General features: G+C 47.5%; 2 protein-coding genes across 2 annotated transcripts in view; one reads left to right on the plus strand and one right to left on the minus strand.

Moving 5' to 3' along the window:
• Positions 1-1726: 1726 nt before the first annotated feature.
• On the minus strand, positions 1727-3561 carry LOC109404674 (transcription factor grauzone-like). Its single transcript, XM_019677600.3, has 3 exons — positions 2753-3561; positions 2402-2693; positions 1727-2339 (listed from the first exon to the last, which is right to left on the minus strand). The coding sequence occupies exons 1-3, from the start codon at positions 3465-3467 to the stop codon at positions 1787-1789; spliced, it is 1560 nt and encodes a 519-aa protein (XP_019533145.3). The 5' UTR covers positions 3468-3561; the 3' UTR covers positions 1727-1786.
• Positions 3562-3732: 171 nt separating this feature from the next.
• The window catches only part of LOC115269075 (transcription factor grauzone), a 30836-nt gene continuing 12801 nt past the window's right edge, over positions 3733-21767 (plus strand). The window contains exons 1-5 of the mRNA XM_029877402.2: positions 3733-3968; positions 15161-15274; positions 15342-16697; positions 16775-17611; positions 17675-17885. Of these exons, the coding sequence (XP_029733262.2) occupies positions 15161-15274; positions 15342-16697; positions 16775-17611; positions 17675-17866 (2499 nt within the window). The 5' untranslated portion in view covers positions 3733-3968 and the 3' untranslated portion in view covers positions 17867-17885. The remainder of the gene's footprint in view (positions 3969-15160; positions 15275-15341; positions 16698-16774; positions 17612-17674; positions 17886-21767) is intronic.

Below are 21767 nucleotides of genomic sequence, written 5' to 3' on the forward strand. Positions count from 1 at the left end.
TTCTATCATTTTTTCAACAGTATAGCGCATTTAGTTCACCACTGGACTATCGCACTAGTTTTCACGAGTGCGAAAACGCTAATAAAAGTGCGCGATTGCATCAAATCAACTCGGTGTCTTCAGAGCACTTGTTCACCATAGATTGAAAAAATAGTGCGCCGAAGACATCAACCTGATTTGATGCAATCGCGCACTTTTATTTACGTTTTCGCACTTATGAAGTCGCAGTTCGCAGTCCAGTGGTGAACTAAATGCGGTATATTTGTATCATAATTCTCATGATTAGCACGGAAACATAGAAGACAAAACTAGTTTTCCATATTAGATAAGTAGTATGGGGCAGAATGGGACATTACAGCGATCTAGACATCAAAACAATGTTCAACTTCAATTGAGAACAACCTATGCTATAGTATTCAACATTTTTCTGGAATATACATATCGGCGGCAAAGGTTTATCTTCACTTCTTTGTTATGTTTTGCATTAAAATAGTGCGAAAAAAGGGAAAATGGACAAAATGGGACATTTCTCGTGGTCTGCACAAGACGAGACCGTCACCACGGCTTCTAAAAGTTGCGATTTTGGGAGAGACGAACCAGCCAAGGGCTCTTAAATAAAGACAAATCAATCAATCAAGTTGCGATTTTGGGTCCATTTTTTTCCACTGTGCACCGGCTTATGCAGAGTCAGTTACGCCGCCTGCTTGTGACGACCTGAGCCTCCGACGACTTTCGACTTCCATGGGCTATCGGATGCGAAAGGACCTACCATCTCACACTTGAATCAGCGTACGTTAGACTTCTCCTCCTTGTTGCTTTTCCTGTCGCGTGCCAGCAACGTTCCGACAGAATTTTCAGATCTTCCATCTTTTCGCGGGTCTTAGACTACGTGCGCCGTTAACTTGGCTCAAGATGCGTCGATGGGGATCATGTGTTCATACCTCCTTCCACTTCGAGAAGGGGGACCGTACATGAGTACACTCTATAGGTATGCTTTCCAAAAGCCACCCCCTCAAGATGTCCTCTCTCATCTGGAAGGTTGGATCTTGGCTAGTTAGACTAGCCACTTATATGTAATCATATACGATTCTGAATACCGTCGAAATAACGGAATCCTACTTGTCCGTCTCAGACACAGGAGACTCAATTTAAGAGTTCCAGTAGGGATGATACACAAATTATGTCACGCAAAATTCGACTTTTTCCAACCCCCCCTCCCCCTATGTCGCACTTTTTGTATGGGCTGTCACGTTCTGCAAGCACCCCCCCCCCCCCTAAAAGCGTGACGTAATTTGTGTACGGCCCCTTACAGTTAAACCATACGATTCAATCACAATTCGGTAGATTTGCCAAAGTTCAAGGAAAGCAGAGCTAGTGTCTAACGAGTGTTCCACATCGCAGTTTTGTTGCGTAAAATTGAACTGTTCAGGAAACTCAAAGAAAAGATTGAATTTTATTCGAGTGTCTCAATTTGTAGGAAGCTCCAAACAAGCTTTTCACCTCACGGCTGTCAAAAACTGCAAAAAATGCATTTCAGATGTCCTGTGGGTGCGTCCAACAACTTCCATCGAGTGTCCCACACAATTCAATCATAGCTCGGACGAGTCTTGCAACAGGTGTCCCACACTGTTGCTTAATTCTACAATCACAAGGTTGATCTTCGTATCCTACGGGTGTCCCACAGACATTGAGACGTTCGACAACTCACGGATTTCGAAGCATCCAATTATGCGACCTTTCTACCTTGAAAACTTTATTCACAAACATGCTAGGTACTCACCGCCTATCACTGCACACCCCCGGGCGCCACCCCTCGTTGCGCCTCCAGCTGGGACTTCCGCTGCTCGAGCCACTCCTTCGGATGCATCTTCTTCCGGTGCGAGAACATGTTGGCGTTCGAGTTGAACGTCTTGTCGCAGAAGCTGCACGAGTACAGCGCTTCGCCGGTGTGCGAAGCCATGTGCTCCCGCAGCCCAAGCGCCCGCTTGAACTGCTTGCCGCACTCCTGGCAGGTATGGCACGGCTCCGTCCGGTGCCGGTGCCGCTTGTGGCTGGCCAATGCGGTGGCGTTCGGTGAAATGTGCCCGCAAACGTCGCACGCCGTTGGGCCCTGGTTGTGCCGGCGGTAGTGCTTCCGCCAGCAGAGGGCATTCTTCAGCCACACCTGGCAGATGTCGCACTGGACGCGCAGCTCCTCCGGGCGCATTTCATGCTGCTTCTTGTGCCGCTGGAATTCCGTTTTGGAGTAAAATCCTTTGGCGCACACATCGCAGATGAAGTCCGTGGGGCGCTCGTGACGGATCTTGATGTGCACTTTGAGCTGCGCTTCGGTTTGGAAACTGAAATGGACACACAGAATTTTATGGGAGTTAGTTTTAACACTCTAAAAACTGAAACTTACGCCCTCTCGCAATGGGGACACTTGGCCGTTTCGTTGTCCAGGTTGTCGTGCCCTTTCAGGTGATACACCAACTGACTTTTCTTCGTAAAACGCTTTGAACACCGATCGCACCCGTAGATCCTCAGCTCGTCCGGCACGTGCATCTCTTCCTTGTGCCGCCGAATGCCACGATTGTTGACGAAACTTTTGCCACAGATGTCGCACCGGAATCGGTTGGGGTCCTGCAGCCGTTGCACGTGCTCCAGCAAGCGACCCTTCTTGTGGTAGCGCGTTCCACAACAGGTGATGAAACCTATATAGATTGAGGAATGGTAGTCTTAAGAATCCTTCTTCTTCTGGAGTAGCCCTTACCTGTCGATCCATGGGCGGTCTTGGCATGCTTCTGAAACTGCGTGAACGTCGTGCAGTTGTTTCCGCACAGCTCGCAGATATACTGCACGTGGGTCAGTATAATCTCATCCTCCTCGGCCAGCTGCTTCGCATCCTTAACTTGATAAGTCGCTTTGGGTTTAGCGGGAACTTCCCGCTCCGATTCCGTTTTAATACGCCTCGTGTACTTCCGCTTCGGTTTGATACCATCCTCGACCACCACCGTCACTCGTGGTGTCTGGTCCTCTGGCATTTCACTGGAACTCTCATTGTCCTCCAACTGATCCGGTTGGTAATCCTCGTCACTAGCATCATCTTCCTCCGCCTCCTCCACGGCATCCTCATGCAAATCTTCAACTTTCACAACCACCTCAACGGGCGGAAGCACTTCCACGGTCTCATCCGCTTCCTCATCTTTGACCACTTTGTCAGTTGAACGCACCGTACCGCAATGATTCCGTTCCACCTGCAGGTAGAACTGGTGGAACTCGTCTACCCGCTTCCAGCAGGCTCGACACAGCAACGGCTCGTAAGCGGAGAAATCCGCCGGTTTGAACCAAAAGTGTTGGACCAGAAGCTCCACAAGTGATGGTTCGGCGGATCCGGCGTCGGAGGAAATATGCAGGTAATCATCCGAACGACACAGGCAGGTAAAGCAGCAATCACTTGGCACCTGGAATTCATTTTTCAATTCCATTTAACTTCAGTAATTTAAGGAAAACTTTTAGGGAAAATTATGCAAACTTTTCGCTTGCCGAACGAATGGAATGTTTGTTTCATTAACCGACAGTGAAACATAACAACCACGGTCGTGCGACTACAGTAGCTTCCGCTTTTTAACGCTTCACTACCCTCTGGAAACGTCCCAAATTGCAAAGAGACGAGCCAAATTTCCCCGCCTGGATGGCATCACGGTTTTTTTGTTGATGCTTGCTCCGCGGAGCGGAGGTGACAGCTTTCGATCGAACAAGAAAAAGCGAAAGATGGATTTGTTGGGAAGACAACACAAAATTTAGTTCTCTTTAAAAATTGTGGAAAAACGTCGGGAATTGTGCGAAAAATTGTGGGTTTTCAGTGCCATAATTGTAGTGTACCGTGTGGTGTAAAAATCTGGTGAAAAGTGTAGCCGGCGGATCAGTTTTAGTCCCAGTAACGAACGGGCATCGTCAGTGTTTACTTTTTTCCACCGAGAGCAAGGGTAAGTGTCCCTAATATCAACAGTGATTTTTTTTTCACAGTCATTAAATATTATTAAAAAAAAATAATTTAAAAATTTAATTTAATCGTACATAAATAGTATATTTAACATAAACTTCATCAAAAAATGATGGCTACATCTTTATCAGTTTTGAAGATTTTGGACGATAGTGTTGCTCGTCGCTTGGTAGTCTAGTGGCTACCGCTTCTGATTCATATGCAGAAGGTCCTGGGATCAATCTCTGGCTCGTCCCTTTCCTTCTAGTGTATAAATATCCTTCTATGGTGCCATCCATTATGTACGTCACGGTCCTAGGGGGAGGGGGGTGGTTTTTGTGAAAGTGTGACAAGCAACACAGAACAGATATACAAGCTCCTTATAAAACTATTTGATGATTTGGAAACGCAACACTAGCGATCCTGGTGGCGGAAGTCAAGCTTTCTACACTGTTAATTTTCTTGAATCTTATGAACTTAGACGAAAGAAACTAGTCTAATAATGTAAACAAAAATCCGCCATCAAGGTGATTGCAAAAAGAGGTGCTCTAACCCACTGGCAGCTTTCCGACAACTGAAAACTTGAGAAAAAAAATGTGTATTGCATTGTTTACACCTAATCCAGAGAAAATAGGTAGAGAAGCGAAGAGTGTGAAGCCAAAAATACCTTATCGAACCGTCAAACTGGTATCCTATCGAGCAAAATCAACAAACCTTGACGATTACCGCATAAGTGAAGATAAGTATTGCAATCATTTGAAACATATTTTTACCAAAGTTTTTAAATATCATGAATAACAGTATAAATAACATTGATTCCTTGAATTAATGAAAATTGTTCCATTTTGGAACATCAGTTTGATAATGCCTACATAACAAATTCCATCCGCTGCAGGAGGTGTGTTGGACAGGATCCTAGGGGCAAGACAGATACAGCGAGAGCAACTCGGTTATCGAAGTGTTGCTCAGAATTCCTCTGGATTGCTCTGGATCACTCTGGTTTTCCCGAAGTGTTGCCTGATACCAGTGAAAAATCGAGCACTTTTGCTCGATTTCCCGCTTCGTAGCGACGTTTCTGAATGGATCTAAGCAAAAAAAGTTACTCAGGTCAGGATTGCTCAGAGTTGCTCACACACACAGCTGCATTTCACAGTGTCTTGCCCCTAGACAGGATCCATGGTGCGAACGTTTAGAGGTAATCATACCATCTACCAGAGCTGCGGTAATACACGCGAGCTGGGAACAGCTTTCATCGTGATGGGTGATATGCAGAGGCGCGTGATCGGTTGGTGGCCGATGGACGAAAGAATATGCAGGTTGAGGATCAAGGGCCGATTCTTCAACTTCAGCATAATAAACGTGCACAGCCCACACTCCGGAAGTACTGATGATGACAAGGACGCATTTTACGCGCAGCTCGAACGCGAGTACGACCGCTGCCCAAGCCACGACGTCAAGATCATCATAGGAGATTTGAACGCTCAGGTAGGCCAGGAGGAGGAATTCAGACCGACGATTGGTAAGTTCAGCGCCCACCAGCAGACGAACGAAAACGGCCTACGACTCATTGATTTTGCCGCCTCCAAAAATATGGCCATACGTAGCACCTTTTTCCAACACAGCCTCCCTTATCGTTACACCTGGAGATCACCACAGCAGACGGAATCTCAAATCGACCACGTTCTGATTGACGGACGGCACTTCTCCGACATTATCGACGTCAGGACCTATCGTGGCGCCAATATCGCCTCCGACCACTATCTGGAGATGGTCAAACTGCGCCCAAAACTCTCCGTCATCAACAATGTACGGTACCGGCGACCGCCACGGTACAACCTAGAGCGACTGAAACAACCAGTTGTCGCCTCAGCATACGCGCAAAATCTCGAGGCCGCGTTGCCAGACGAGGGCGAGCTCGATGAGGCTTCTCTAAAGGGCTGCTGGAGTACAGCGAAAGCAGCCATCAACGACGAAGCCGAGAGCACCACCGGGTACGTGAAACGAAATCGACGGAGTGCAGAACGGGTTTGGAGGAGGAGAACGCAGCGAGGGCGGTAATGCTGCAGCAAGGGACTCGACAGAACGTGGAACGTTATAAACAGAAGCGGAGACAGCAGTCCCGCCTCTTTCGGGAGTGTGAAGAAATGGAACTGCTGTGCCATTTTCAAGAAACACGGAAGTTCTATCAGAAGCTCAACGCATCCCGCAACGGCTTCGTGCCGCGAGCCGAAATATGCAGGGATAAAGACGGAGGCCTCTTGACGGGCGTGAAGTGATCGAAAGGTGGAAGCAGCACTTCGATCAGCATCTGAACGGCGTGGAGAACGTAGGCACGGGAGCCCATGGCAACGGAGGAAACGACGACGCCAGTGCAGCGGAGGACGGAAATGAACCAACTCCCACGCTGAGGGAAGTTGCCATTCATCAGCTCAAAACCAACAAAGCAGCTGGTAAGGATGGTATCGCAGCTGAACTCATCAAGATGGGCCCAGAAAAGTTGGCCACCTGTCTGCATTGGCTGATAGTCAGGATCTGGGAAACCAAACAGCTACCGGAGGAGTAGACAGAAGGGGTAATCTGCCCCATTCACAAGAAAGGCGACCATTTGGAATGTGAGAACTTCAGGGCGATCACTATTTTGAATGCTGCGTACAAAGTGCTACCCCAGATCATTTTCCGTCGTCTGTCACCTAAAACGATTGGGTTCGTGGGAAGTTATCAAGCCGGCTTCATCGACGGCCGGTCGACAACGGACCAGATCTTTACCATACGGCAAATCCTCCAGAAATGCCGTGAATACCAGGTCCCAACACATCACCTGTTCATCGACTTCAAAGCGGCATACGACAGTATCGACCGCGCAGAGCTATGGAGAATCATGGACGAAAACAGCTTTCCTGGGAAGCTGACTAGACTGATTAAAGCAACGATGGACGGTGTGCAAAACTGCGTAAGGGTTTCGGGTGAACTATCCAGTTCATTCGAATCTCGCTGGGGACTGCGACAAGGTGATGGACTCTCATGCCTACTCTTCAACATCGCTCTGGAAGGTGTCATGCGACGAGCCGGGCTCAACAGCCGGGGAACGATTTTCACAAAATCCGGTCAATTTGTGTGCTTTGCGGCGACATGGACATTATTGCCAGAACATTTGGAGCGGTGGCAGAGCTGTACACCCGCCTGAAACGCGAAGCAGCAAAGGTCGGACTGGTAGTGAATGCCTCAAAAACAAAGTACATGCTGGTTGGTGGAACCGAACACGAACGGATCCGTCTGGGTAGTAATGTTACGATAGACGGGGATACTTTCGAGGTGGTGGAGGAATTCGTCTATCTCGGATCCTTACTGACGGCTGACAACAACGTGAGCCGTGAAATTCGAAGGCGCATCATCAGCGGAAGTCGGGCTTACTACAGGCTCCAGAAGAAACTGCGGTCGAAAAAGATTCATCCACGAACCACGAGTTCTTTGTAGGATTTCTGTAGGAGTTTTTTTTTCGGTACTTGTGCACAACAGGAGTTCCTTCTGAAACTAGGGGCAAGACACTGTGCAATCCGGAGCAACTCTGAGCAATCCTGAGTAACTCTTTTTGTTCGAATCCATTCAGAAACGTCCCTACAAAGCGGGAAATCAGGCAAGACTGCTCGATTTTTCACTGGTATCAGGCAACATTTCAGGAAAACCAGAGTGATCCAGAGCAATCCTGAGGAATTCTGAGCAATACTTCGATAACAGAGTTACTCTCGCTGTATCTGTCCTGCCCCTAGTTCTGAAACTTTGATTTTGAATACTTCCAAGAGACTTTACTGAATTCTATCTTTAGTCGCTTTTTGAATTTCTCCAGGGTTTCTTACTGCGTTTCCTCCAAGAGTTCTTCTTGGGCATCCTCCAGGAGTTCCCTCTGAAAATCATCCAGAAGTTCCTTCTAGGAGCCCTCCTGGGATTCCTTACAGAACTGACTTAATTTGAATTAGTACCTGTCACCATGGTAACGCACATAGTGCACATAGCAATAAGATTAGAGAAATAAATTTTCACTTTACTGTAGTAACATAGACTAATTTGTAGTAGTAGCTCATGGAACACACACGTGTTTTATTTCGCTGTCCGATCTGCGGCCACTCCATTCCAATAGATTATGGGCCATTCGGAAGTTTTACAAAGAAAAGTTTTCCTTTTCGGTCGCGTGTGAAGCACCGGAAACCGTAAATTTTGTTCGAGGACGCGTCGCAATTGGATTTTTCGGTTATCGACGAGATGGAGAAATTCAGCATGGAGAAACTCGGAAGCGACAGCTACGAGAGCTGGAGTTTTCAGCTCCTGCTGATGCGCGAGGAGTTGTGGAGGTACGTTACCAACGACGCACCAGAACCGGTCACGGAAGCGTGGACAAACGGAGACGCCAAGTTCGTCGGAATCACGCAGCAGTCTCTGATCCGTAAGTGCACCACGGCCAAGCAAATCTGAGAGACGCTGAGGAACCACCACCAGAAAACCTCGCTCACATCGGAGGTTTCGTTTCTGAAGCGGATTTGTACGCCATTTGCACGAGATGGAGGATTTGTTCCAACGGTTGGCGAACGCCGGGCTGGAATTGGGAGCTACGCTGACGGTTGTGCTCATTCTGCAAAGCCTGCCGGCATCATTCGAAGCGCTGACGACCGCATTGGAGAGCCGCCCCGAAGACGAGCTGACGATGAAGCCCGCCTGCTGGATGAAGCCCTCAATCGAAGCGAGAGATCCGGCGAGGTGAGTCCATGTTGCGCGTCGAAGCCAAATCAATTGTGTGCCACCATTGCAAGCAACCAGGGCACGTGACGAAAAATTGCCCCACGCTTGGACGAAAAACCTGTCGAGTGAATGCAACGCAGCATGCCAACGACAATCGAAGCAGTCCATGCTTTGAAAATTTCAATTTGAATTTTTAGTTTGTATTCTAAAATAATAGAAATAAAGACGTTAATTGTAAACTGTTAAGTTGATTTCTTTTCCAGTCCAGTCCGATTCGCTCGCGCTCCCTAATTCCGCCAATAGGTGATGGGCCATTGCGACCGCAATCGGAACTGGTGAAGGTATTCCTCCATCAAGATGGGAGACAGGCTGGTGTCGTTTCCGAAGCTGAATGGCTCCAACTACGACAATTGGAGCTTTCGGATGAAGCTGTTGCTGATCAAGGAGGGCAATTGGACGGCGGTAGCGGATGCAAAACCGGAACCGGCCACGGACGCGTGGAGGACTAAGGACGAGCAAGTGCTGGCGTCAATCGGATTGGCCGTGGAGGACAACCAACTCATCCACATGAGGAAAGCCAAATCGGCGGCGGAGGCGTGGAATGCTCTGGAAAATTTCCACGTGGAGAAGACATTGACGACGAAAGTTTTGGTGATGCGGAAAATCTGCAGCCTACGCCTGGAGAAGCACGGGGACATGGAAGCGCACGTGTCGAAGCTGGCGGAATTGTTCGAGAAACTGAACAGTTTGCAGCCGGAGAAAATCCTGGATGACCAGTGGCTGGTCGCCATTTTGTTCAGCTGTCTGCCGGAGGAGTACGAGACGTTGGTCACTGCTCTCGAAGCTCGATCGGAGGAAGATTTGACCCTGGACATGGTGAAAGGTAAGCTCATTGACGAGTGGACAAAAAAGAAGCAGCGCAACGAAGCGCTCGAGAAAGCAAAGGAGTTTGTTGAAATGGCCAAGACGCAATTCGAAAGGAAGCCTAAAATTTTGCGGTCCGATCGGGGTGGTGAGCAGAGATGGAAACACTCTCATCGTGAATCAACTCGCGAGTGTAAAAGCAACAAACGGTTTACTCACGGTGCCGAGAGTAAGCCGTGTGTGAGTTTATTCGCACCCGCTTGCTTCACGAGTATGAAGCAAAACAAAAACAAAAACACTCATGAATTTTTATTCGCGAAGAACAAGTGGAGATGCGGGAATTGCATTTTAGTGCGATTTAAATAGCAAAAGAAGTAATTATCCATCGGATAGTAGTGTTTTGTGCTTTAGTGTTCCTGAAAAGTTAATCTGTCGGCCGTGTAAATTCATTTTTTTCACAAAATTGAAAAATGTTCAGAGCTGCTTCGCGAATCAATCACGAGTGCGACCAGCTTCGTTAGCTCGCGAGTGAAGGAAGTGCGAATATATTCTGGCTTCTGTTGTTCACGAGTAGGATAGCTTTGCGTTTGTGTCTACTCAGCTGCATTCCTCACGGTTTTCCATCACTGGTGGTGAGTGAATCGGCAAGAAGTTCAAGGCGTTTTTGAAGCAAAATGGCATCGTTGGTCAACTGACTGCGCCGTACACGCCACAGCAAAATGGGGTAGCTGAACGGAAGAACAGGTACCTTGTCGAAATGGCCAGGTGCATGCTCATCGATGGAAACCTGAGCAACCGTTTCTGGGGAGAAGCGTTAATGACGGCCAACTAAATGCGGAACCGACTGCCGTCGCGATCAATCAGCGGTACACCATATGAGCGGTGGTACGGGAAGAAGCCCAATCTTGGACATGTTCAGCGGTTCGGCGTAGATGCATAGGTATTGTCATGTGCCAAATTCGAAGCGAGGTAAGCTGGATCGGAAGGCCATCAAGTTGAGATTCGTCGGGTACAGCGAGGTGTCGAAGTCATACCGCCTAGTCGATGAAGCAATAGGAAAGGTAACTATTAGCCGTGACGTTAAATTTCTGAGTACTTGCGGGTCCGGTCTAGGTTCCGAGGAGGAAAATCTCGTTGTACCATCGATCATGTTTCAACGAATGCAGCCGATGGATGAGCAAATCGAATCCGATGACGATGAGGTCTGGGAAGTTCCAAATGAATGATTGGATGTAGCGGTGACGGCTCTCGTCCGAACATGCCGTGCGTGGATGTCAATACGCCCCGGAGATCCACTAGACCCATCCTTGGTGCAATCCCAAAACGGTATGCGTGCAGTGCACAAACTTCGGTTCAGGAGGAGCCGAAATTCTTGAAGAAAGGGTTATCAAGTCCAAACAGCAACGAGTGGCGCAAAGCGATGTTGGAAGAACTGGCATCGATGCAAGAGAACGACGCTTGGGAATTGGTCGACCTGCCGGTCGGAAGCCGCGCCATCGGATGCAAATGGGTGTATACTTGACTACGGTGAAGTTTTCGCGCCTGTGGTTCGTCATGCGACTTTTCGTGCTTTGATGTCCGTCGCAGCCAAGAAGAAAATGTGCGTCAAGCAATTCGACGTCAAAACGGCGTTCCTAAACGGCAACCTTGAGGAGGAGATTTTTATGAAGCAGCCTCCGGGGTTCGTCGTCAGCGGAAAGGAAAGCAAGGTATGCCGTTTGAAGAGATCCTTGTACGGGCTTAAGCAAGCGGCTCGTGCGTGGAATCAGCGTCTTCATGAGGTTCTGGTAGCGGATGGATACGAGCGCTGTGAGGCAGATCCCTGTCTCTGTAGAAAGCGAGTTGGTGGCAAGTGGTGCTACGTTCTCGTCGACGTGGATGACCTTATCGTGGCGAGTGAGAATGAGCGCACCGTAGGTGCGTTGAAGCTGGTACTGCAGAAGAACTTCAAAATTACCAGTCCCGGTGACATCAAGGTTTATTTGGGCATCGAAGTTGATCGAGATGAAAATGGAGACTTCTTCATCAGCCAGTGGAAGTATGTACAGTCCCGATTCGTTCGTTGGCGGCTCGTTAGATGAGTTGTCTCGATAGTTGAATGTTCACTGGTTGGGGCAAAACCCAACTAAAAAGCACTGTCAATGTTAAAATCGATGTCAAAAAGAGTTTGACGTCTGACCGCCGTCGCATCGCAGCTCCTATATACAGAACGTTTGTGCAAGTATGTGAGTGTTTCGTGACATATTTTTCGTCACTTGCGTGTGTTTACAGCATTTTGATCAGTTGTCAGTTGCCCCAACGAACGAACACGATTCGCTAATCGGGGCGCAGTCGTGACCCAACGAGCGAATCCTCACTGTATATCGAGAGTGTTGTCCAATCTGCCGGTCTTCAGAATGCCAAAGCGTCTAGCGTGCCTATCGATCCTGGATACTGCAAGGTAGAAGAGGACAGCGACCTGCTTCCAAAGAATTTGGAATACCAGAAGGTTGTAGTTGGGCAGTTGCTGTACATTGCAGTCAACAGCAGACCTGACATTGCAGCGGCGATTTCGATCCTGAGTCGTAAGATGAGTTATCTTACCCAACGTGTTTGGGACGAACTGAAGCGAACGGTTCGTTACTTGAAGGGGACGGCAGACATGAAGCTTCGACTGAGCAGCAGCGGTGATTCCTCTGGTCTGGTTGGTTTCGCCGACGCCGATTGGGCAGAATGCCGTACCGATCGGAAATCTAACAACAGCGGGTACGTGTTCCAGTATTGTGGAGGTACAATTTCGTGGGCTTGCAGGAAGCAAACCTGCGCTCCTTGTCCACCCCAACAGCGGAGTTTGTAGCCCTTTCCGAAGCATCCCAGGAAGCGATTTGACTGCAAAGACTGTTGGGTGAAGGTAATCGACGCGGCATTGCAACCGATAACCGCGATGTGAAAACGGCCTATTTCGGTTCGAAAAATCCACTCTGTCACTTGCAGCTACGCTAGCTAATTTGGACGTCTGGCATCGGAGAATGGGACACCTTAACATACGAAGCCCGAAGCTTCGTGAAGCTGAACGGTTTTGCATCCAGGATCGAATTCAAGGAATCAGCGATGGAAAACTGTACGGTGTGTGCCATGGGTAAGCAAATTCGACTCCCATTTTCAAGCAGCGGTCATCGAGCCACCGGCGTATTGAAGCCTGTCCACACGGACATTAAATGCGGACAATTAAATTTTCCGGACCATGGAAGAAACCTTGTTAGGTAGAAGCGGTACTACTAGTCGTTTGTGGAAGCGGCGCATATTCGTCTACTTCCTGGAGAACTTCAGAAACTCACGTGCTACACCCAGTTCTAAAGCAAATCGGAATCAAGCTGAAGGCAAGGATGGGAAAAAATCATTAATTTATTGCGTATCCCTCACTCACATCCACGCACAATCTGATGCGATTGTGCTTTTCCCCCAGCCAAGCAAAATCTTTCCATTTTCATTGCCCATTCTTTCTAATAGCCGAGCACCGAGCGACGCAAGCAACGACGGCCGAATTAATCGCTACCGAATCTGAGTGCCGAAGGCGAACGAACCAAGATTGAACGAATGTTTGCGTTCTGAGTCGGGTGCGAGAGCATTCATATTGGAACGTTCATTTGGCGTTCAGTGGAAGCATTCAGTACTGGGAATTGAATCAGTGAGTGCGATTTGATTCAATTGGCCTCCTAAAGTGAGGTTAAGTTTTGTGAAATCCCATTTCGTATTTTAGTGATTGAGTCGTTTCAGATAAAATTCAATGTGGGATCGGGGTAGAAAAATTCATTTTATCGATAAATTTACCAAAAAACTAATGATTAAACTGATGGGGAACTGGTATTTCCCTTTCAAACTTCCAAATTTTCACGACATAACCTCAACTTTTAATCGCCAATCAGCTGAATGCCACTCGGTAGTTGAGAGAGCGAACGTTCTTTTCGTATACACCGATGCAAGCTGATTCAATTCGCTCTCTATTTGTTTCTCTCCTGATTCGCTTCGGTGGCGTCGGTGGCGAGCCGTTCGTGTTGCGTTCGTTCCTAGTGCGCCGTGCTCTCACTCAGCATTGGGTTGTTGGCGTTCTTTTTGCTATTTTGCATCGCCGGCATTCGGGTGAGCGAATGAGTTTTCCCATGCTTGGCTGAAGGTCATCAAGAGCGATAACGGTAAGAAATACTGTAATAAATCAATTCAGAAGCGCCTTACCGAGGTCGGCATTATCCACCAAAAGTCAACCGAGTAAAGTACGAGCGTGTTAAGTACATGCTATTCGAGCTAAAATTACCGAAGTCCTGGGCGGAAGCTTCATTAATTTGGAATTCAACGACAGGCCAGTAGAAACAAACCCACAAGCTGAACCACCTCGGCCCACATTTGAAGAAATTCCCGATGATGAGGCATCCGAATCCGATGAAGAATTTTTTATTCGCATACAGAATGAAGCGCATGCAAACATTTAGGTGGTGCTGAGGGCGCTCCCACCATGACAATCTTCATATCTATCGGAGTCACAGGTGTTGAGGCGCTGCGCAAGGTCGGGAGCGCGTAACTCCATGCAAGTACATACCAAGATTATGCACTCCTACAGGACAGTCTAACCAAGCCGGTCGGAGCAGTCTGTAACAAGGACTGACGGCCAGCAAACATCCGTGGATTTTCAAGACCAAACAGGTCTTGAACGGCAATGCAGTACGTTATAATGCGAGATCGTCGCTCATGGTTTTTCGCAGAGCTACGGACTACGATTAGTTCTTCGCACTGATGGCAAAGCAGACGATGTTTCGAACATTGACTGTTGATCGTTGCCTGCTAGAGAGGATCCATCGTAAGGCCCGTGACGCCAAAACGGCGTATTTGAAAGGTATGCTTGAAGAAATGGTTTAATGCGTCACATCTAGGTCACAAAAGGACGTCTTTATTATATGTAATAACAAGTTGCTATGCACTTTGTTGCAGCAGTGTGGTTTTTTTGGCTGCTACTGCCAAATATGTCTGTTGGATTGATTGGTGTAACTGTTCGGTTTCGCGCTTAAGAAGTTCACGTAGCAGCTTTTCTTTAACAGCTCGTTTAAGGTCTTCCTGTGTTGGTGTCTCCATTGCTTTATCGTTAACAGCTATGTTGTTCCAGTTCTTTGGTACACCTTCGTTCATACCACTCAACAAATATTCAAAGTGCTCTTTCCACCTTGCTGCCACCATTGCATTGTTTCGCAAATTTCCTTCTCTGTAATTGCGAGGGTAATTAAACATGACAGACACTGGCGCAGTATTGCTCCCCACATCATTACTAGTTACATAAAATTTCCGCACATCGTTCCGATCTAGGATTTCCTGTGCTTCAGCAATCATCACTTCGTGCTGCCATTTCTGGCTTAGGTTGACTCGATCCTCCAATGTTCTTGTCAGCCTATACCGTTCTCTGTTGAGTCGGGTTCCAGCAGTATAGCATTTAAGTTCTGGTGGCATTCTTCTCGTTCGCCACTCGTCGTGCTTCTGATGGAAGTCACCCAGAATTGCCACATTGCGCTTACCCTGAATTTTTCAATATTATCTCTCCATGAACTCTGAAACAACTTATGTACTTTGTTTCCACAGATGACGACCGATTGCTTAACGTGCATTAAGAGCATCGATTCTGGCGATGAATCGCTCACGATATTGAACAACACAGTTATTCAGACTGCACTGCACAAACACTTCTGGTTCACTGTAAGTACAATGCTTTCACACCTTGCATTTCCCCGAAACTCAAATTTCAAACTCTATGCTTCACCAGGAGAGCCAATACATGAAGAGCACCATATGCGGGCCTTGTTGGCACCAAATCGAAGACTTCCACCGGTTCTACAGCCGAGTGGAGGAACTCCACTCTCGGAATACATTTTTCCAGATCCAACTGATTCCGGAGATCAAGGAAGAAGAGATTCCCCAAAGTTTCGAACCAGAAGAACTGGAGGATCCTACGAAAATCGATGAGGATATGGACTGTTGGCCTGCGACCAAAGAGGAAGATTCCAGCGAGGCTGAGGAGGAAGACGAGGAGGAGGAGGAAGAAGATAATCCGAAACGAAGATCGCTTCGGTCCTCGAGTAGATCTCAACAAAGCAAAAAACCCAAACGCACAAGAGTACAGAAGAAAGAGCTGGATGAGGTGCAGAAGTATGTTTCGAAGAACTTGCCGCTGAAATGTGATACTTGCTCGCAGCAGTGCAAAACGTTCGACGATCTGCAAAAGCATTCCATGAAAGAGCACCAGAAACGGGCAACGGTGGTGTGCTGCGACCTGAAACTCGCGATCGCCTATCGATTCGTGGATCACATCCGATACCATCTGAATCCGAATCGCTTCAAGTGTCCTCAGTGCACGAAACGGTGCGTCAACCGAGAATCTTTGAGCAGACATGTCCGAGCTGCGCACTCCCCGGAACCGGAGGAGCTGAAGAAAGAAGAAGTCAAGGAGGATGAGGAAGTTGTCCAGGAAGAGATTGTGGTTAGTGCGATAGAAACGAAAACGGAGGAGAAGAAAGAATCGGACGCAGAGGAGAATGAATCTACGGTTTCCAAAGAAGATAAGGCAGAGGCACCTTCAAGCGGAGGTGAGGACGCAAGCGGTGACGATGACGATTACAAACAAGAAGACGATTCGAACGAATCGGACAGTTCAGGGGATGGCGATGATGACGACTTTGACAATGACGATGGAGACGAGGATCCAAACTACCAGGAGGAAGAATTCCAAATCGGAAAACGAACAAGACTGAAGAAAGCGGAATTGGCGGAAATCCAAGAGTACGTGTCCAAGAACATGGTCCTGACGTGCGACACGTGCTGGGAGCGTAGCGACACCTTCGACGACTTGCAGAAACATTCCAAGGAGAAGCACGGCAAACGTGCCATCATACGGTGCTGCGAGTCTAAACTGGCCAACAGCTATCGGTTCGTAGACCACGTACGGTTCCACATGAATCCGGAGCGGTTCAAATGTTCCCAATGCGAGAAGAAGTGTCTCAACCGGGACGCGCTGAGGAGGCACGTGCAGAAGTTCCACACCCCGGAGGATGAGAAGAAGTACCATTGCGAGGTGTGCTTCACGAAGTTCTCCACCAGGAAGGCACTGATGCGGCATTCCAAGGTAGGTAATGGAAGCACCACGGTATGCGATTTCCACCAGGTAACGCGTGTAAACAAGCTGTTTCTTTCTTTTTCCAGGTTCACGAAGAGTTTGACCCGAAAGAAGGGGATGGCACGCGAAAGCGTAAATTCGTCGAAAGAGCCAAGCGAGACGCCGAGAATGAGAAAATGATCGCCGAGTTCATCAACCTGGAGTGCGATTCGTGCAACAAGAAGTTCGACACGTTCCTCATACTGCAGAAACACTCGATGCTGGAGCACAAGAAGCTGTCGTACGTGTTCTGCTGTGGTCAGAGGTTCAACAAAAAGCCACGACTCGTTGATCACGTCCACTTCCATCTGAATCCGACAAAATTCCAGTGCAAAGTCTGCCAGAGAAAGCTTCCCCACACGGAATCCCTCCGACGGCACATGGACCGGAACCACTCGGACGAGGCGAAGACGTTCAAGTGTAGCATGTGCCCTAAGATGTTCACGCACAAGAAGTTCCTGTCGATTCACGAGCGGTGGCACAACAGGCGGTGGCATTGCGGCATCTGCGATCGGCGATTCATCTGCGAGGCCATCCTCAAGCAGCACCACAAGTCGGTGCACACCAAAGAGCTGAACTACGTGTGCCACGTGTGCGCCAAGACGTTCCACATCTACTCCACCTACCGGTCCCATCTGGAGTCGCACGACGAAACGATCAAGAAGAAGCCGCAGAAACCGCCGGTCCAGTGTCAGGTTTGCAATGCCTGGACACCGAAGCTGTCGCACCATATGCGACTGCACTCGGGCACGAAGACCTGCGAAATTTGCGGCCAGGAGTGCAAGAACATCATCGCCTACCGGTACCACATGAAGCATCACGAAACGGGCGACCACATGTGCTCGGTGTGCGGCAAGGGCTTCAAGAAGGAACTCTCACTAAAAGTAAGGTGCTTTCTATTCTTTATCACAAGGAATCCTCATAACTCAGAATTGTCTATCCCGCAGGAACACATGGCATCGCACACCGGCGTTACCCTGTACAGTTGTGACTTTTGCGATCGGACGTTCAACTCGAACGCCAATCGGGCAGCCCATCGAAAGAAGATGCACCCGCAGCAGTGGCTCGAGGATAAGCTCAAGAAGAAAATGGCACGGTACGGTGGAACGCTTCCACCGGAGGCAGCCGCGACGGTGTAATAGCAATCGACAGGCATAGGTAAATGAATTACTACCTAAATTGTAAATATTTGTTCTTTGAAAAACCTTTCATCATGATCGATGTTTTGAAGAGTTCCTCGCGTGTACAAGCTTTCGCTGAAAATCACAATGTAGGTAACGCAGTTGAACCTGAATCACTGTAGGTAGGTACGTGAGGCAGTAACTGAGTGGGGTATACAGATCCTGCTAGAGGTGGAGCGGATCTGGTTGGATGGTTAGAACACTTGACTATCACGCCGAGGACCTGGGATCGAATCCCACTCCCGACAAACTCACAAAATGTGAGTTCTTCCTTCGGAAGGGAAGTAAAGCGAGGGTCCCGAGATGAACTAGCCCACGGCTAAAAATCTCGTTAACACAGATAAAAAAAATTCTGCTAGAGGCGCTTGTCATGCTCGATGTCTATCTGACTAATGTCGATATTATATATACTGTGGTACCTTATCAATAACGATTATACGATACACACCGATGCATACGCGCATCTGCGCGGTGGGCCGACAAGCGGCGTCGCTCAAGAATGATCAGTCTTTTATACACACTCGAGCTATCCACACGCGGTTACCACAAGTGGCGACGAGGATAAAAAAAAGCGCGCGGCTAATCAAGCGATGAAATGAATCAAATAAAATGTTTTGTGAATACACATAATAAGTGGTTTTGTTCTCGCGGTTGCAATAGGGGAAAATTGAAAAAGTGGAAGACGATGAGTGGGTGACGCCAATCTTGTCGCAACATGTCGGTGAGCAGTGAAAGTGGAATGTGAAAGAAAAGCTAAATTTTGTCTATTCTGCAGCGATTGGGGTGTAAGGTACAAGTGATTAAATTAAATGATTGGCATCTCGTGTTGTTTTCTCATGTTTGCCGGTGCTGTTGAGGTAGCATACAGAAGATATTTACTATAGAAAAGAGCCGAGTGATAAGTGCGCTTTTGTAAAAGTGATGATCCGGGGGGAAAGACTTGTGCCGTAAACGTGTGATGAGGTGGAGGTTTGTATCAGATCCACATCTAAAAGGTATGTTGTTATTGACAATTTGTTTAGCATTCAGGCTATCACTTCCGTGTACATCGAGTAATTTTCTTCGAATATGTGATGAAAATTACAACAGCGCTCAATTCGAAGCGTCCCCTCGAAATTATTGCCAGTGAGTGAGACGATATGATGCGCTTGGACCTTGGTGTGTTATGAATTATGTAGCATCAATCATGTGTTTATTCGGTGAACCATGAAAACACTCAACTTTTAATAATACAAACTTATTGATGAAATCGGCGATTGAACGAAGAGGTGACAATCAGAAGAAATTGAGCTTTGTTGAAAAATGTTTATGCCTTTGGTACTGGTCAAGGAAATTCGTAACCGATCGGTGGTTGAACCCGCGGTTCACTATACAATTACAATTTAGGTACTTAAAATTAAATTGTTCCAATAGCAGAGTAAGCGTTAACAATGTCATTGTAAAAGATTGTAAATGTTTTGGTATTTGCATGACTTCGTAAAGTTTAGAGGAAAGCGGAACAGTAAAAAAGAAATCGATAATGGTGCATGCAGGGTGCCAGCCAAAACGGTGAGAAAGAGTTTTATTAAAACAATCTTTAGCATTTCCACGGTTGTCTTGGAAATAAGTGTTGTTAGTAGAGTAGAATAAGATGTGAATCCCATTTATGACTGGTAATTGGAGATTTGTGGAATACTGTGATTAAATTCACTATTGTGAATGGCTGCGTCGTTGTGAATAGTATATTAAATTGCGATTTCTTATTTATTCTTCATCAAGACTACTGTTTTAATATTTGAAAAATAACGCCGAATCAACAATTGTGCGTAACAACAGTTCGTTCGCGGTTTCATCTTTTTAGCATGAAAAATGCTCGTTTTCACTATGCTTTTTCGGTACAACTTGCCACCTCTTTTGTATCAGTAAAGGGCAGTTATTATCATATGTATTTGCCAGTGTAACCTTCTAGTCAGTTTCGACTCAAAAATGCTTGGAATTTTCGCCAGTGTATGCAATTTAGTTGATGTTCTTCGTTAGAAAAGTGATAACATTGACTGTTTGTTTGCTGGTGAAGATAGGCAGGGATATAAGTGTCAAAGCAACTAAGTATGCAGTTTGACAGTTAGATACCCGACATGTTTGCGAACGAGAACAAAGGGAACAGCAGCGACATTCGTCCTCTATAGTTTTTTAACTCTATTATCTTGCCAATCGCTCCTCAGCGGCAGGTCTTACCATCAACGTCAACAAGACCAAATCGTTGGACGTAAACACTTTCAACCCTTCCAGCTTTACGATAGCTGGGCAATCAGTGGATAATGTTGAAGCTTCCAATATCTTGGTAGCCAAATGGCGGCCGATGGCGACATAGGTGCACGACGGATCAAGAAGGCGAGGGCTGCTTTTGCGAGTTTAAGAAATGTATGGAAAAACAACCAGATCAGTCGACGCACCAAAATCCGAATTTTCAACTCGAACGTGAAATCTGTGCTGCTATACGCCAGTGAAACCTGGTGTGTATCAGTGGAGAACACTCAACAACTGCTAGCAGGTCTTCATCAATAGATGCCTGCGGTATATAATTCGAGCATGGTGGCCATACAATTGGATCTCCAATGTGAAGCTCCATCGTCAATGTCATCAAAAGCCGATAGCGACAGAAATTCGGGAGCGAAAGTGGAGGTGGGTCGGCCAAACTCTACGCAGGGGCGGAAACGAAATCTGCAAGCGTTATATTGGAACCCAGCAGGACATCGCAGCACACGCAGACCCAGAGGCTCATGGCGCCGCAGCCTCAACGATCGCAGGCCGGCGATCGCCCAGGATGGAGATCTTTCAATCCGGCCCTCTGCACCACCGTGGATGCCCAGGACTGAAAGCAAGTAAGTATGTATCGCAAAGCTAAGGCTCTGTTGATGATTTTCATTGCGGACGAATACATGGATGCGTGAAAGGAAAAGAATCGGCAAGGGCGATCTGGAAGAACCTTGAAGACGCTGTCATGAAGAAGTCGGCGGGAAGACAAACGCTTATCAGGAAGCATGATGATTTGGTGCGTCAATTCTGTACACACTTAAATTAAATCGCCGACCTCAGCAAACGGATTGCCGAGAATCCAACAGCCGAGAATCCGGTAATAAATTTTACTGAATCTCGGTAAAAGTTTTACCGAGATGTCGTTAAAACTTTACCGAGATCTCGGTAATCCAACAGCTGTTGGATTCTCGGTAAACCGTTTACCGAGATCAGTTTCTGAATTTAAGAGTGTATGGCTGGTTCTAAGTGATGAAACCCTCGTAGTAGGCAATCATCGTTTGAATGTGCCAGCACCGTCATGCGTAACCATGGTGACCACCGTCGTTGTGACCACTCACGCGTGCAGCGTGCTTCTTAGTTTTTAGTTCAATTCCAACCGTTGTCAGTAGAAGACGCATAAATAAATTAATTAAACTTGTACGCGCGTTGTTCTATTTTACGGTTTGGCTTATCAGGTTATGAGCCCAGGAAGATTTCTGCGAAAATAAGTGACCTGTAAATTTGGAAGAAATGGCCGATGCGAAGGTGCTGATGGAAAAGCTTGGAGAAACCAACTACGCGACGTGGAGCTACCTCATGGAGCTGGTGCTGATCAAGGAGGATTTGCTGGAGATGGTGACCTGCGACAAGCCGGAAAACCCAAGCGCGGCATGGCTGTCGAAGGATGGAAAAGCTCGTGCGGCAATTGGCCTTGCTCTGCAAAGCACATAGCTTGTCCATGTGATGAAGGCGAAAACGGCACGTGGAATGTGGGACAGCTTGAAAAATTTTCATCAGCGGCGGTCATTGGTGAACAAAATCCACGTGCTGCGAAAATTGATTCGTTTGCAGATGGACGAGGACG

This window comes from Aedes albopictus, chromosome 1 (assembly GCF_035046485.1).
Source record: "Aedes albopictus strain Foshan chromosome 1, AalbF5, whole genome shotgun sequence".
Classification (NCBI taxonomy): domain Eukaryota; kingdom Metazoa; phylum Arthropoda; class Insecta; order Diptera; family Culicidae; genus Aedes; species Aedes albopictus.

Excerpts from the sequence above, each read along its gene's own strand:
- LOC109404674 (XM_019677600.3), bottom strand. The coding sequence starts at position 3,467 with ATGGAATTGAAAAATGAATTCCAGGTGCCAAGTGATTGCTGCTTTACC. Across the intron at positions 2,694-2,752 it reads GACCGCCCATGGATCGACAG|GTTTCATCACCTGTTGTGGA; the intron begins GTAAGGGCTACT and ends CAATCTATATAG. Across the intron at positions 2,340-2,401 it reads TGTCCCCATTGCGAGAGGGC|TTTCCAAACCGAAGCGCAGC; the intron begins GTAAGTTTCAGT and ends TGTCCATTTCAG.